The sequence below is a fragment of the Ornithorhynchus anatinus genome, chromosome 1, assembly GCF_004115215.2.
Source record: "Ornithorhynchus anatinus isolate Pmale09 chromosome 1, mOrnAna1.pri.v4, whole genome shotgun sequence".
Classification (NCBI taxonomy): domain Eukaryota; kingdom Metazoa; phylum Chordata; class Mammalia; order Monotremata; family Ornithorhynchidae; genus Ornithorhynchus; species Ornithorhynchus anatinus.
Genome location: NC_041728.1, coordinates 60,467,834 through 60,484,824, shown reverse-complemented (window position 1 = coordinate 60,484,824; position 16,991 = coordinate 60,467,834). Strand labels below are relative to the sequence as shown.

The following is a 16,991-nucleotide window of genomic DNA, read 5'->3' as shown; positions in this document are numbered from 1 at the left end:
CTGGTGATGAGTGATATAGGAAGCAGTGGGCTAAACACACATCCCCTTCCCCTTGCCCCATCCCCAGCCTAGTGCCTCCCAGTGCCATTGACTCCAGAGAGCCCCGCGAACATGTCCAAGACTGAGCTCCTTATCTTCCCTCCCGAACCCTGTCCTCCCCCTGACTTCCCCATCAGTGTGGACGGCACTACCATCCTCCCCGTCTCCCAGGCCCGCAACCTTGGTGTCATCCTTGACTCTGCTCTCATTCACCCCACACATCCAATCCATCACCAAAACCTTCCAGTCTCACCTTCACAACCGCCAAGATCCGCCCTATCCTCTCCATCCAAACTGCTACCATGATGGTACGAGCTCTCATAATGTCCCGACTAGATTATTGCATCAGTCTCCTCTCTGATCTCCCATCCTCCTGTCTCTCCCTGCTCCAGTCTATACTTCATTCCGCTGCCCGGATTATCTTTCTATAGAAACATTCTGGTCATATCACTCCCCTCCTTAAAAACCTCCAGTGGTTGCCTATCAACCTTCACATGAAACAAGAACTCCTCACTCTTGTCTTCAGAGGTCACCATAACCTGACCCCCTCCCTCTACCTCACCTCCCTTCTCTCCTTCTACAGCCCACCCCATACACTCCGATCCTCTGCCACTAACCTCCTCACGGTGCCTTGTTCTCGCCTGTCCCGCCATCAACCCCTGGCCCATGTCCTACCACTGACCTGGAATTCCCTCTCTCCTCACATCCTCCAAACTAACTCTCTTCCCCTCTTCAAAGCCCTACTGAGAGCTCACCTCCTCCAGGAGGCCTTCCCAGACTGAGCTCTCCCTTTCCCCCGCTCCTCCTCCCCTCCCCATTTCTCCTACTCCTTCCGTCTGCTCTACCCCCTTCCCCTCTCCACAGCACGTGTGTATATTTGTAAATATTATTTATTAATCTCTTTATTTTATTAATGATGTGTATATATCAATGATTCTATTTATCTTGATGGTATTGATGCCTGACTACTTGTTTTGTTTTGTCTGTCTCCCCTTTTTAGACCGTGAACCCATTGTTGGGAAGGGATTGTCTCTATTTCTTGCCTAATTGTACATTCCAAGCACTTAGTACAGTGCTCTGCACAAGTAAGTGCTCAATAAATACGACTGAATGAACAAACAATAAATACGTTTGAATGGATGAATGAATGAATGAATGTGTAAATTCCAATGGGTCTTGTCATGAGATCGATCCCCTCTCACCACATATGGCCAAAGAAGGGAAGATGATGGGGAAATAGCAGGGTATAACTGGGGCAGGGTCCCCACATATTCCTTTATAGTCAGTTGGAGCTGTCACACTGACATGGCGAGTTGCCTCTACCCAGTTGGGAATGCCCATTCTGCTGGATGCTGTGTGGTGTGGAGTGACCGGTCAGACCTCCTCGCTGGAATGAGGGGAAGGGAGTATTCTCAAAAAGGATCCGGACCCCAGGGTGATTTGAAATGTAGCCCTGGCCAAAGGGTGATTTGAAAGGTAGCCAATGCAAGGGTAACCCCAGGATGATTGGAAAGGTAGCCCTGGAGAAGTAGGAGGAATGGGGTGCCTCCTCCCCAGTTCCACCTGATGTTAGAAGTTGGGCCCAAGTCTGCTAATGTACTTGCTTCTTATTAGCAAAGGAACAGCTTTGCTTTTGGATGGATTGCCTTGGGGGATCCTATGTCTTATAATTCTCAATAAACGTACTTCTAAATGGGAATCCATTTCCAATCCTCCCCTTCAGAGGAACTCACAAGTTTCCCTGCACCTGGTTCTGCCCTGTGACAGATGGGCAATTTTCACTACTTGAACAGATGGCAGTGTCAAGGACATCAAATTCCCACAGCGTGTACACTGTCTTCCCCGAGAGAAGCAGCTTGGCCTAGTGGAAAAAAGCACAGACCTGGGAGTCAGAAGGACCTGGGTTCTAATCCCTCCTCTGCCACCTGTCTGCTGTGTGACCTCAGGCAAGTCACTTCACTTCTCTGTGCCTCAGTTACCTCAGCTGTAAAATGGGGATTTGGACTATGAACAGGAACTGGGTCCAACTTGATTAGCTTGTATCTACCTCAGCGCTTAATACATAACATGGCACATAGTAAGCATTTAACAAATACCATAAAAAGTCAACCCGTGGGTAAGTAACTGTGTGGCAGCACCCAGAAGTTTTGAGGTCTGTTAGGGTGGGTGTGCTTTGGTGAGTTTCCTGAGCCTTATTGCTCTGGATATTGAAGAGACTGAAAAAAACTTAAAATGAACTACTTTCCAAAGAGATGCATTGCCTGTTACTCCAACTGTCGAAAGGCAAAAGGCCTCAAAAGTTATGCCTTGTCTGATGGCACTGTGCCTCTTCTTATGTGTCTGAACACTTTTGGGTATTCCAGATGGCTCAGAGCTGTACACAGACTGCTCCAGAAGCAGTCGCCTAGTGTGTAGCACACCACCTTGGAAGTCAGAAGGATCTGGGTTCTAATCCTGACCCTGCCACTTGTCCGCTGTGTGACCTTGGGCAAGTCTCTTCACTCCTCAGTTCCCTCATTTGTAACATCGGGATTAAGACTGTGAGCCCTATGTGGGACAGGAACTGTGTCCAACCTGACCAATCTGTATCTACCCTAGCGCTTAGTACAGTGCCTGGCACATAGCAAGCAGTTAACAAATTGTACATTCCAAGCGCTTAGTACAGTGCTCTGCACATTAGTAAGTGCTCAATAAATACTACTGAATGAAATGCCATTGGAACAAACCAAAAAAAACCTAACCAAAACAAAAATAACAATGAAAGAAATCATGTCAGGAGATTCAAATACAATAAGGAGAATGGAGGGGAGAAGAAAAACCAAAATAGGTTGTGTCCAGTGGATCCCACCCCTCCTGCCAGTTGATTCCAGCTGACCCTCTGCTCTGTCCAGCAAAGGAAAATGCTAAACCAACCCGTAGCTGCATCGACCTGCTCTGTGCCATGTGTGCGATGACGATGAGCTCCATTTCTGAAACCACCAAAAGCCCCGCAGAGAGGAGCCGCCCATGGCTGCTGCTCCTTTTCTCTGTATATGAAAGGGGAGGGAGTTACACACCAGAGGGAGGTGTGGGTGGAGGGAGGGGGTGTCTGCAGTGAGCTAGACAATATCGAGGTACAGTGAGTAGGTTGGCATAAGAGGAGCGAAGTGTGCAAGCTGGGTTGTAGTGGGAAATCAGATTGAGTGCCTTAAAACTGATGGTACGGAGTTTCTGTTTGATGCGGAGGTGGATGTGCAACCACTGGAGGTTCTTGAGGAGTGGGGAAACAGGGGCTGAAGGGTCTTGTAGAAAAATGATCCGAGCAGCAGAGTGAAGTTTGGAGTGGAGTGGGAAGAGAGACAAGAGGCAGGGAAGTCAGCAAGGAGGTAGATGCAATAGTCATCAATGTTGTAGCCGTTTGAATGGAGAGGAAAGGGTGATTTTAGGGATGTTGTAAAGGTACAGCTAACGGGATTTGGTGACAGATTGAATATATGGGTTGAATGGATTGAATATATGAGTCGAGGATAATGTCAAGGTTATGGGTTTATGAGACAGCGAGAATGGTGATGTTAACTACAGTGTTAGCAAGGTCAGTAGGAGGACAGGATTTGGGTGGAAAGATGAGGAGTTCTGTTTTGGAAATGATAATAATGCAACAGAGTTGATAGACATATTCCCTGCCTACATCGAGTTTACAGTCTAGAGAAGATCTAAAACCTTGCATTACCTTATGGAGGCTCAGCCTGCTCCTATAGAAACCGGAGGAACATGCAATCATCTCTCTGGATGCCTGCTGCCTTCTTCAACCTTCCCTAGTATCAAGAATGAATACACCAAAGCTCTTCCCACGGCACACTTCTAAACTAGGTACCTCCCATTATAAAGGATGCCTGCTTAACTGTTTCCAAGGAAACAAAGACACCGGATTTTCACAAGATAAATTCACTAGTTCTCTCTAATGAAGCTTAAAAATGGAGCATTTTAATAAAACAGATGCTGTAAAAGTGACCCTTCTGTATATGGTATTTAGCAGTAAACACTTTTTTGAACCAACCTCCAGGAGCAAAACTACAATATCTCAGGCTCTGCAAAAGAGCAACCATCTCCGTGTTTCATTCCTGGCATCAGCTAACCAAGTGTCATTATGGGTATTGAAATGCTGGGGCCAAATAAAATTAAATCCCTGGTACTTTGCCCCATCCTAAAAGTGTTTCTAGTCTCCAAAAGCCCACACTTGAAAACCAACATCTACAATCCTTGGGCATGGTTGAGGAATTCTCTGACAGTAAACTCCTTGCAGGGAGAAAAGGTGTCTAACTGTGGTACTGCACTCTCCAAAGTGCTAAATTCAGTGCTCTGAACACAGTAAACGTTCATTAGTCGGTCATATTTGAGCACTTACTGTGTGCAGAGCACTGTACTAAGTCCTTGAGAGAGTACAGTAGGGAAGAGTGAAGCAGCATGGCATAGTGGATAGAGCAGGAGCCTGGGAGTCAGAAGGTCATGGGTTCTAATCCTGGCTCTGCCACCTGTCTGCTGTGTGACCTTGGGCAAGTCACTTAAACATTTCTGGGCTTCAGTCACCTCATCTGTAAAATGGGGATTAAGACTGCGAGCCATATGTGGGACAACCTGATTACCTTCCTTTTATCCCAATGCTTAGAACAGTGCTTGGCACATAGTAAGTCCTTAACAAATACCATCATCATCATTATTATTATTATTACAATATAACATACTAATTCCTGCCAAAAATCAGTTTACCCTCTAGATGGGGAGACAGAAATGAATATAAATAAATTACAGTTACATACATAAGTGCTGTGGGGCTGACTGATTGATTCTGAGTCCAGAAAGTGGGAAAGAAGCATGGCTACGAAGTCTTAATAATAATAATAATGTTGGTATTTGTTAAGCGTTTACTATGTGCCGAGCACTGTTCTAAGCGCTGGGGTAGACATAGGGGAATCAGGTTGTCCCACGTGGGGCTCACAGTCTTAATCCCCATTTTACAGATGAGGGAACTGAGGCACAGAGAAGTTAAGTGACTTGCCCACAGTCACACAGCCGACAAGTGGCAGAGCTGGGATTCAAACTCATGAGCCCTGACTCCACAGCCCGTGCTCTTTCCACTGAGCCACGAGTCTTCAGGGTAGCCTACTTGACTATTGATCTGGCTGCAGAATACAGGCTTAAATTGTACCACAAAGCATTTAAGCCTGACAGAAGGACAGATTTCTGGAATGAAACCTTGGCTAAGATAGAGGGATGATTTCCTGGGGAGGTTAGCAAATCTTTTTCCCCAGAGATTTTGTCATATGGGCAGCCATCTGCCTTGAATGGAGGGTGGGTGAGGTGTGGGCAAGCATCACAAAAGGAAGCAATGCATAAACAAGATGTCTCTTTAATATGCAAAGCTCGCCCTTGGGAGGAATTCATGGGAGAGGCATCCACAGAGGGGAAAGTTCCCTAAGGAAGCTGCTCTTTGGCAAAAGCTTTGAGAAAAGCTTCAGACTGAGAATAAAGTGAAGCCCTCCGACTAAAAGTAAATTTCCAGTTTCCTCCCCTACCCCTCCACCCCAACAAAATCATTATCATTATCATTATTATTATTATTATCAAATGCTGTCAAGTCGTTTCCGATTCACAGCGACTCTATGGATACATTTTCTCCAGCATGTTCTATCTTTTGCCATAATTCATAACCTTGCTAATGGTTCTTCCATTACCGTTATGGATTCTATCCATCTAGCTGCTGGACTGCCTCTTCCACGTTCTCCCTGGACTGTTCCTAGCATAAGTGTCTTCTCCAGAGAATTAGTCATCCGGATGACATGTCTAAAATATGTTAATCTAGGTCATTTGGCCACCAAATTTAGTAATAGTAAATAAACTAGGCAAGAAAGTTTCATTCCACAAAGAATCTCAGTATTTCTTCGCCGATTTGAGCCTCATTCATAAGTTCATACCTCAATCAATAGATGGTATATATTGACTACTTTTTTAAGTGCAGAGCACTGTACTAAGCACTTGGGAGAATACAATACAACAGAGTTGATAGATCTGTTCCCTGCCCACAACAAACTTAGAGTTTAGAGGGGGAGACAGACATTAATCTGAATAAGTGATTTGCAATATATAATTTAAAAATACGTACACAAGAACGTATGTCCTCAAACCCTGTCCACTCCCAAACTTTCCTGTCACTGTGGATGGCACAACCATCCTTCCCATCTCATAAGCCTGCATCCTTGGTGTCATCCTTGACTCAGTTCTACCATTCACCCCACACATCCAATCCGTCACCAAATTCTGCCCGTCTCACCTTCACAACGTTGCCAAGATTCACCCTTTCCTCTCCATCCAAATTAGTACAATCACTCATCTTATTCCGACTGGATTACTGTGTCAGCCTCCTTTCTAATAATAATAATAGTAATGATGGCATTTGTTAAGCGCTATGTGCAAAGCACTGTTCTAAGCGCTGGGGTAGATACAAGGTGATCAGGTTGTCCCACGTGGGGCTCACAGTTTTAATCCCCATTTTACAGATGAGGTAAGTGAGGCCCAGAGAAGTTAAGTGACTTGCCCGAGGTCACACAGCTGACAAGCAGCGGAACCAGGATTAGAACCCATGACCTATGATTCCCAAGCCCGGATTCTTTCCACTGAGCCATGCTACTTCTCTTTCTTACCTCCCAATCTCCTGCCTCTCCCCACTTCAGTTCATACTTCATTCCACTGCCCGGATTATCTTTCTATAGAAACGTTCTAGGTATGTCACCCCCATCTTCAAAAATCTCCAGCGGTTGCCTATCAACCTCTGTATCAAACAAAAACTCCTCACTATTGGCTTCAAAGCTCTCCATCACCTTGCCCCTTACCTCGCCTCCCTTCTCTCCTTCTACATCCCAGCCTGCACAATCTGCTCCTCTGGTGCTTACCTTCTCACTGTGCCTCCATCTCACCTGTCTCGCCGTTGTCCCCTGACCCACGTCCTATCTCTGGCCTGGAATGTCTTCCCTCCTCAAATCTGCCAATCTCTCTTCTCCTCTTCAAAGTCCTACTGAAGGTATACCCCCTCCAAGAAGCCTTCCCAGACTAAACCCCCCTTTTCCTCGGCTCCCCCTGTCTTCTGCGTCACCTCCACCTACTCCCTTTGCACTTCTCCCCCCTGCCCCCGCACCACAACACTTTTGTACATATGTATATATCTATAATTCTATTAATTTATATTGATGCCTGGTTACTTGCTTTGATGTTGGTCTGTGAGTCAGAAAGACCTGGGTTCTGATTCTGACTCTGCCACTTGTCTGATGGGGGGGACATAGTAAGCACCTAACAAATACCATTACTATTATGATGATGATGATGATGATGATGATAATGAGAAGCAGCGTAGCGCAGTGAGCAAAGCCCGGGCCTGGGAGTCAGAAGGTCATGGGTTCTAATCCTGGATCCGCCATGTGTCTGCTGTGTGACCTTGGACAAGTCACTTCACTTCTCTGTGCCTCAGTTACCTCATCTGTAAAATGGGGATTAAAATGAGCCCTACTCAGGACAGGACTGTGCCAAACCCAATTAGCTTGTACCCACCTCGGTGCTTAGTACAGTACCCGAGCACATAGTAAATGCTTAAAAATACCATTAAATACCATTATTATTATTATTATCATTATTGCCTGCTGTGTGACCTTGGGTAAGTCACTTCACATCTCTGTGCCTCAATTACCTCACCTGTAAAATGGGGATTAAGACAGTGAGCCCGGTGTGGGACAGGGACTGTGTCCAATCCAATTATCTTATATAATAATAATAATAATAATGTTGGTATTTATTAAGCGCTTACTATGTGCCGAGCACTGTTCTAAGCGCTGGGGTAGACACAGGGGAATCGGGTTGTCCCACGTGGGGCTCACAGTCTTAATCCCCATTTTACAGATGAGGGAACTGAGGCACAGAGAAGTTAAGTGACTTGCCCACAGTCACACAGCCGACAAGTGGCAGAGCTGGGATTCGAACTCATGAGCCCTGACTCCAAAGCCCGTGCTCTTTCCACTGAGCCACGCTGCTTCTCAGCACTTAGTGCAGTGCCTGGCACATAGTATGTGCTTAATATATACCATAAAAATGCATAATTCTGAGAAATGGCTACTGCAGTGGTGTTTCTCCAGGTTCTTGAAAGAGAAAGTAAAGGAAACCAATGACCCACACAACACCACCACCATCACTTTCTCAAGTGCTATAACACGGGTCTGACTGAAACTGGAGCCCTACCTCTCTTTGAATACAGAAGCTCCTCGGTTAGACACTGGATCGCTGTGTATTTTTTAAAAGCATCAAATAGGTGACCAGGCCACCAAATCTGGAATATTGGCTTCAGGCTTTAAGATGATGAGGGAGATAGGGTTGGGGGTCTAGGAAATATTATTGAGGAACTTGAAATCAGAAAAAATTAAAATGAGTGAAAATTTTTCCCCTTCTTCCCAGTCTTCCATTACTTTAGAAATCAATAAATAAATCAGATATATTTAAAGTACTGACACAAACCACTCAAAGCAGCACAAAGCTTGGAGAGCATACATACATGGGGATGGCTGGGTAAATTTTAATGAGATGAAAAATAACTGAAATCTTATCAAGGCAGGTATACAGGATCTCTCTCTCTCTCTCTCTCTCTCTCTCTCTCCCTCTCTTCTCTTCTTCCCCCTACCCCACACAGAGCACAACAATAGAGCCATCCAGCACTAGAGAGGAGAGAGGACAAGTCCCCCAGGAGAGAAAAAAGCAGCAAAAATCTGCTGTGTTTCCCAAACGGAGAAGCGCAAAGAAAACCAACAGATTGGGTCAAATTCTCAAACAATTCAACAGGCTGTTCTGGAGATCGGCTGCTGTTTCGCAACTCAGAGCAGGTTTGATTTACTCCCTTATTTTTCCAGTTACAAGACAGGAAGAACAATTCTGCGTTCCTGAAGATTTAGATGTAGAATGACAGACCTAGATGAGGTGCCAATCACAGATATGAAGGCTCATGAGATGAACAAGAGAATTTAAGGATCTGAAATCTGAAAAAAGCCCGGTACTGACTCACTCCCAGAGAAGGTGAGTGATGTGTGTCCAACTGGCCCGGGGACAGCGTGACTTGCAGCTGGCTCCTTAATGCCATTGCCCTTCACCTTCCCCACTGCCCACTGGATGGCTCTGAGGGAGAGGGGGAGGGCAACAGAAGACAGCCCTTAGGCTCCAGGGCAATCAATGCTGCTTTCCAGGCAAGCAGGGGTGGTCCATGCGGGCGAGAGCAGGTACGGATGCTGGGAATGATTGTCCCTTCACCCTGGATAGAGCATGTCTTATTTGTCCTTCCTGGGCCCCAAACTAGGTGCCCAAAGGGTTGCTCCTGCCTGGCTTCATCAGAAGTTTGTTCCCATAGAAAGTAGGGCAGGTGACAATATCAGCAGGCTCAAGAAGGGTTTTGAGAAATTCACCCATCAGTGGTTCATGCTGGGTCACTGGAGGGAAAAGAGAAGCAGCATGTCCTAGTAGTCACAGGACTTGGGTTATAATGCTGCCACATGTCTGCTGTGGGATCTTGGGCAAGTCATTTCGCTTCTCCGTGCCTAGTTCCCTCATCAATAAATTGGGGATTAAGACTGTGAGCCCATTGGGGACAGAGACTGCATCCAACCTGACTGTATTTACCCCAGCATTTAGTCAGTGCCTGGCATATAGTAAGTGCTTAACAAATACCATTAAAAAAAAAAGCATAAGGGAGAGAAGAGACACAGAAGTGTTGATTAGGTGGCCCATCCCTGACCACTAAGGTCACTGTCCAGGAGAACAACCAGCACCCAACTTCTCCAAGGGCCCTGGTGGCTCAGGTGGAGACAGAATGAGGTCTTGATGGGTCACTGTGATGACCCAGAAATGGCAGTGCTGATGGTGGTCTAATGCTCAGAAATGACTCAGTGGGATGATTTAAAAACCCACAGAGGGGCTGATGAAATAGCAGGCGCTAATTACCTTATCTCTATCGGGCACCCTGATAGAGATGACAGACAAGTATTCCAATCACACAAGCAAGATTGCTTTTCCGCATAATAGAAGGAAGCGGGTCCATTTTACCTTACAATTCCTCATGTCCCACGCTTTAACTTCTGGACTGAAGCCTCCGCACAGGAAAATGTTGGGTTCACTGGGATGGAATTTCAGCGTGCTGACTCTGAATTCATTTTTGCTGCTGAATAACTGAGTGCCTGTGTCAGAGAGGATGACCAGGGAGAGTGAGCAGGATGTACTACTGACCTCAATGAATTTTAAACCATGGAGAAAGTTTCTTGGAAAAAAAAAAATCCGCTTTCCCATTCCAGCAAGTGCCCTGGTGGAGGGGGTGTGGGAGTCTGGCCCGGAGGTGGTAGAGGAGGATGAAGGCCCAGTCAGATGGACCTGATCAATCGTATTTACTGAGTGCTTACTATGTGCTGAGCACTCAACTAAGTGCTTGGAAGAGTACAGTATAAAAGAGTTGATTAACTACACTGAGCATACAGTCTAGAAGGGGAGACAGATGTTAATGATGACAACAATGATGATATTTTAAGTGCTTATTATGTGCCAAGCACTGTTCTAAGCACTGGGGGGAGATACAAAGTAAACAAGCTGTTCCAGGTAGGGCTCACAGTCTTAATCCTCATTTTCCAGATGAGGTAACTGAGGCACAGAGAAGTTAAGTGACTTGCTCAAAGTCACACAGCTGACAAATGGCAGAGCTGGGATTAGAACCCACTATCTGTGACTCCCAAGCCCTGGCTCTTTCCACTAGGCCTCGCTGCTTCTCTAAATTAATAAATCAATAAATTATGGATAGGTTCATAAGCTCTGCTGGGGCCAAGGAGAGTGGTGAATAAAAGGAACAAATCAGGGTGAGACAGAAGCGAGTGGGAGAATACGGTAAGAGGACAATAGATCGATGGTATTTATTGAGCACTTACTGTGTGGACAGCATTGTACGAAGTGCTTGGGAGAGTATAATAAAACAGAGTTGGTAGGAACATTCCCTGCCCACAAGAAGCTTTTTTTTTTATGGAATTTGTTAAGGGCTTACTATGTGCTTACTCTGCAGTAGGTACTGGGGTAGATACAAGGTAATCCAGTGGGACACAGTCCATGTCCTACATGGGGCTCTCAGGTTTAATCCCCATTTTACAGATGAGGGAACTGAGGCACAGAGAAGTGAAGAGACTTGCCCAAGGTCACACGGAAGACAAGTGGCACAGCAGGATTAGAACACAGGTCCTTCTGACATTTAGCCCAGTGCTCTATCCACTAGGTCAGGCTGCTTCAGTTTACACTGCTCTTACCACTTCTGACCTGACCCAGCCTCCCCTCATGTCTTCCTTCCTCACTGGAGGCTGGGAGGGGGAAGGAGCCAATAGATCCATCAGTGGTATTTACTAAGTTCTTACTCTGTGCAGAGCACTGTACTGATTGGAAGACTCCAATATAATAGAGTTGGTAGACCTGATCCCTGCCCATGAGGAAGTTAGAAGTCTAGCTTACAGTTCCACAGTATCCATGAGCAACGTACTCTTCAGCCTCTGGAATGCATCTCCTCCTCTCCTCCAATCACTAGACCCACTTCTGCATCTTTCTGACTTATGGCGATGATGATGGTATCTGTTAAGCACTTACAATGTGCCAGTCACTGTACTAAGCACTGGGGTGGCTTCAAGCAAATCGGGTTGGACACAGTCCCTGTCCCACCTGGGGCTCACAGTCTTCACCCCCATTTTAAGGATGAGGTAACTGGGGCCCAGAGAAATGAAGTGACTTGCCCAAGGTCACACAGCAGACAAGTGGTGGAGCCAGGAGTAGAACACAGGTCCTTCTGACTCCCAGGCCTATTCACCAGGCTATGCTGCTTCTCTAGCAAAATGTCTCAGCAGTCGCTCTCCATCCAACCAACCCCATTATCATCCTCATCTTCATGCTCATCACCACCAACTGAATGGCTGATGTGTATGGAGCACTCAGTTTGACAGTTGGAGGGTACGAGACATGGTCTTGCCATCAAGGAATTTATAGTGCTAAAAAAACCCGCTCTTGACCCCACTTCCCCCTCCAGTTATCGCCCTATCTCCCTACTACCCTTCCTTTCCAAAATCCTAGAACGAGTCGTCTACAATCGATGCTTAGAATTCCTTAACTCCCATTCTCTCCTAGACCCCCTCCAATCTGGCTTCCGTCCCCGCCACTCTACCGAGACTGCTCTCTCTAAGGTCACCCATGACCTCCTTCTTGCCAAATCCAATGGCTCCTACTCCATTCTGATCCTCCTTGACCTCTCTGCTGCCTTTGACACTGTCGACCATCCCCTCCTCCTCCATACCTTATCTCACCTTGGCTTCACGGACTCTGTCCTCTCCTGGTTCTCCTCATTCTCGGTCTCCTTCGCTGGAGCCTCCTCCCCCTCCCATCCTTTAACTGTTGGAGTTCCTCAAGGGTCAGTTCTTGGCCCTCTTCTGTTCTCCATTTACACTCACTCCCTCGGTGAACTCATCCGCTCTCACGGCTTTGACTACCATCTCTACACAGATGACACGCAGATCTACATCTCCGCCCCTGTCCTCTCCCCCTCCCTTCAGGCTCGCATCTCTTCCTGCCTCCGGGACGTCTCCACCTGGATGTCGGCCCGCCACCTAAAACTCAACATGAGCAAGACTGAGCTCCTCATCTTCCCTCCCAAACCCGGTCCTCTCCCAGACTTCTCTATCACCGTGGATGGCACGACCATCCTTCCCGTCTCTCGGGCCCGCGATCTCGGTGTCATCCTTGACTCGTCTCTCTCGTTCACCCCACACATCCTATCCGTTACCAAGACCTGCCGGTTTCACCTCTACAATATCGCCAAGATCCGCCCTTTCCTCTCCACCCAAACGGCTACCTTACTGTTACGGGCTCTCGTTATATCCCGGCTAGACTACTGTGTCAGCCTTCTCTCTGACCTCCATTCCTCCTCTCTCGCCCTGCTCCAGTCTATTCTTCACTCCGCTGCCCGGCTCATCTTCCTGCAGAAACGATCTGGGCATGTCACTCCCCTTCTTAAACAACTCCAGTGGTTGCCTATCAACCTCCGCTCCAAACAAAAACTCCTCACTCTAGGCTTCGAGGCTCTCCATCACCTTGCCCCTTCCTACCTCTCCTCCCTTCTCTCTTTCTACCGCCCACCCCGCATGCTCCGCTTCTCTGCCGCCCACCTCCTCACTGTCCCTCGGTCTCGCCTATCCGTCGACCCCTGGGTCACGTCCTCCCGCGGTCCTGGAACGCCCTCCCTCCTCACTTCCGCCAAACTGATTCTCTTTCCCTCTTCAAAACCCTACTTAAAGCTCACCTCCTCCAAGAGGCGTTCCCAGACTGAGCTCCTCTTCTCCCTCTACTCCCTCTGCCATCCCCCCTTTACCTCTCCGCAGCTAAACCCTCATTTTCCCCTTTTCCCTCTGCTCCTCCACCTCTCCCTTCCCATCCCCACAGCACTGTACTCGTCCGCTCAACTGTATATATTTTCGTTACCCTATTTATTTTGTTAATGAATTGTACATCGCCTTGATTCTATTTAGTTGCCATTGTTTTTACGAGATGTTCTTCCCCTTGACTCTGTTTATTGCCATTGTTCTTGTCTGTCCGTCTCCCCCGATTAGACTGTAAGCCCGTCAAACGGCAGGGACTGTCTCTATCTGTTGCCGACTTGTTCATCCCAAGCGCTTAGTACAGTGCTCTGCACATAGTAAGCGCTCAATAAATACTATTGAATGAATGAATAGTCTAGTGGGTTAGACCAGAGCATAAATTGACAAATACAGCAGAGTAAAACAAACAGCAAACGCAAAATAAGAAGTGGGCTTCTAGTACAGCCCTGCCCTGTAAAATTTCTAATTGTATTTACGGGAAATATAATATGATGTTACTATAATTGTGACATCCATATATTGAACTATTACTTTGATGCTTTAATTTGTATTATTATTTCTAAGACGCTGTCAGTTTAATGAGCCAAAGCCCCAATGTAGAAATGGAAAGAAAATTCTTCCTTAATAATAATAATTATGATACTTGTTAAGTGCTTACTATGTGCACTGTTCTAAGCGCCGGGGCAGGTACAAGTTAATCAGGTTGGGACATAGTCCCATTCTCACATGGGGCTCACACTCTTAATCCCTATTTTACAGATGAGGTAACTGAGGCCCAGAGGAGTGAAGTGACTTGCCCAAGATCACACAGCAGACAAGTGGCGGAGCCGGGATTAGAACCCAGGTCCTCCTGACTCCCAGGCCCGTGCCTATCCACTAAGCCACACTGCTTCTCATGCAGAAGAGAAAATGTAAGGTCCTGCTCTCATACCATATCCACAGTGCTTGGCACGTAGTAAGCGCTTAACAAATACCATCATCATCATCCAGACGAAACCTGAAGAGAAATATGGATTTCACTTTACTTGGGTGGGCTTGTCCTCACTACCAAAACTCTCAACCATGGAGTAATATTTGCACCCAATGGAAGTATCTGCACTCCCCCCCACAACACACACCTTCCCCCTCCAAAGCATTATTAAAATCACATCACCTCTGAGAGGTCTTCCCTGACTTGCCTCGCTCCCTCCCCTTTCTGTGTTGTCTATGCATTTGGACTTGTACCCTTTAGGTCGTTGCTATTCACCCCACCCTCAGCCCCACAGCACTCATCCCCCCTCTAGACTATGTGTTCGTTTATTGTTACAGTGTACTCTTCCAAGCGCTTAGTAGAAGCAGCGTGGCTCAGTGGAAAGAGCACGGGCTTTGGAGTCAGGGCTCATGAGTTCGAATCCCAGCTCTGCCACTTGGCTGTGTGACTGTGGGCAAGTCACTTAACTTCTCCGTGCCTCAGTTCCCTCATCTGTAAAATGGGGATTAAGACTGTGAGCCCCACGTGGGACAACCTGATTCCCCTATGTCTACCCCAGCGCTTAGAACAGTGCTCGGCACATAGTAAGCGCTTAACAAATACCAACATTATTATTAGTACAGTGATCTGCACACAGTAAGCAATCAATAAACACAACTGAATGATTGATTAGTATGAAAGACAAGCATCCGGGTGTTGACAGCTGACATCTTGTGACATCTTGCGACTGACTTTGAGGAATCCAGACACCGTCACTCCTGAAGCAGCTGACAGCAACCGTGGCCGGGTGCAGCCAAAATGCCCACAGGCCAATGAAATGCCTCCATTTGGCTGGAACACTGCCCTAACGGCTGTGGCATCTAGTATCGGCCTCTTGGGCCTCTCCCTCCTTTGCTGGAGGTTGTGCTTCCATTTCACCTGAGAAAAGTTGACATTCACTTAAAGGTGGAGTAAAAAGAGGCCCAGCTGGTGAGAAATGTTTCCTTAGGTAAACAGAGTGAATTACCATAGAAAAGACCAGGGACTGCAAATGGGTTTTATCTAATGGCAATGTAAAGGAAATGAATGTACCTAGCTGGCATCATGCTACGGCACTAAAGCAGTTTACTACAGCCATAACATTTCCATCACACTCTCCCTAAGGCCCCTTAACTAAGGATGAATCAATTACAGGTAATTCTGCCCTGGTGAGATGTTTTGGAGAGAATCCGTGGCTCAGTGGAAAGAGCCTGAGCCTTCAGAGTCAGAGGTCATAGGTTTGATTCCCCGCTCTGCCACTTGTCAGCCGTGTGACTTTGGGCAAGTCACTTAATTTCTCTGTGCCTCAGTTACCTCATCTGTAAAATGGGGATTAACTGTGAGCCTCACGTGGGACAACCTGTATCTACCTCAGCGCTTAGAACAGTGCTCTGCACATAGTAAGCGCTTAACAAATACCAACATTATTATTATTACTCCCCACCCTCCCATCAAGCATTCCCCTTAATGGGTTGGCTGCCAGGCGAGGCGATGATATGTCCAGTGAGTCACTCTGCCGATCAGGTCTGAGCTCCCCAAAGTCACCCCTCCGCCTCTCCCCTCCCCCCCAACAACCCCCTCCCCTACTTTCCCATCCTTCCCTGCAGTATCCTCAGAGGAGATCTCCTCCCTCCTCGCAAGTGCCACCCCCTCCACCTGCGCCTCGGACCCCATTCCCTCTCACCTTCTTAAAACCATCGCCCCTGCCCTCCTCCCTTCCTTAACTTCTATTTTTAACCACTCAATCTCCAAGGGCTCCTTCCCCTCTGCCTTCAAACACGCCCACGTCTCCCCCATCCTAAAAAAACCCGCTCTTGACCCCACTTCCCCCTCCAGTTATCGTCCTATCTCCCTACTACCCTTCCTTTCCAAAATCTTAGAACGAGTCGTCTACAATCGATGCCTAGAATTCCTTAACTCCCATTCTCTCCTAGACCCCCTCCAATCTGGCTTCCGTCCCCTCCACTCTACCGAGACTGCTCTCTCTAAGGTCACCCATGACCTCCTTCTTGCCAAATCCAATGGCTCCTACTCCATTCTGATCCTCCTTGACCTCTCTGCTGCCTTTGACACTGTCGACCATCCCCTCCTCCTCCGTACCTTATCTCACCTTGGCTTCACGGACTCTGTCCTCTCCTGGTTCTCCTCTTACCTCTCTGGCCGATCATTCTCGGTCTCCTACGCCGGAGCCTCCTCCCCCTCCCATCCTTTAACTGTTGGAGTTCCTCAAGGGTCAGTTCTTGGCCCTCTTCCGTTCTCCATTTACACTCACTCCCTCGGTGAACTCATTCGCTCTCACGGCTTTGACTACCATCTCTACGCAGATGACACGCAGATCTACATCTCCGCCCCTGTCCTCTCCCCCTCCCTTCAGGCTCGCATCTCCTCCTGCCTCCGGGACGTCTCCACCTGGATGTCGGCCCGCCACCTAAAACTCAACATGAGCAAGACTGAGCTCCTCATCTTCCCTCCCAAGCCCGGTCCGCTCCCAGACTTCTCCATCACCGTGGATGGCACGA

General features: G+C 47.4%; 1 protein-coding gene across 2 annotated transcripts in view; it reads right to left on the bottom strand.

Moving 5' to 3' along the window:
- The window catches only part of WDR25 (WD repeat domain 25), a 137,793-nt gene that overhangs the window by 18,355 nt on the left and 102,447 nt on the right, over window positions 1-16,991 (bottom strand). For both annotated transcript variants that reach the window (XM_029064230.2, XM_029064229.2), the window contains exon 4: window positions 10,144-10,274. In XM_029064230.2, the coding sequence (XP_028920063.1) occupies window positions 10,144-10,274 (131 nt within the window). The remainder of the gene's footprint in view (window positions 1-10,143; window positions 10,275-16,991) is intronic.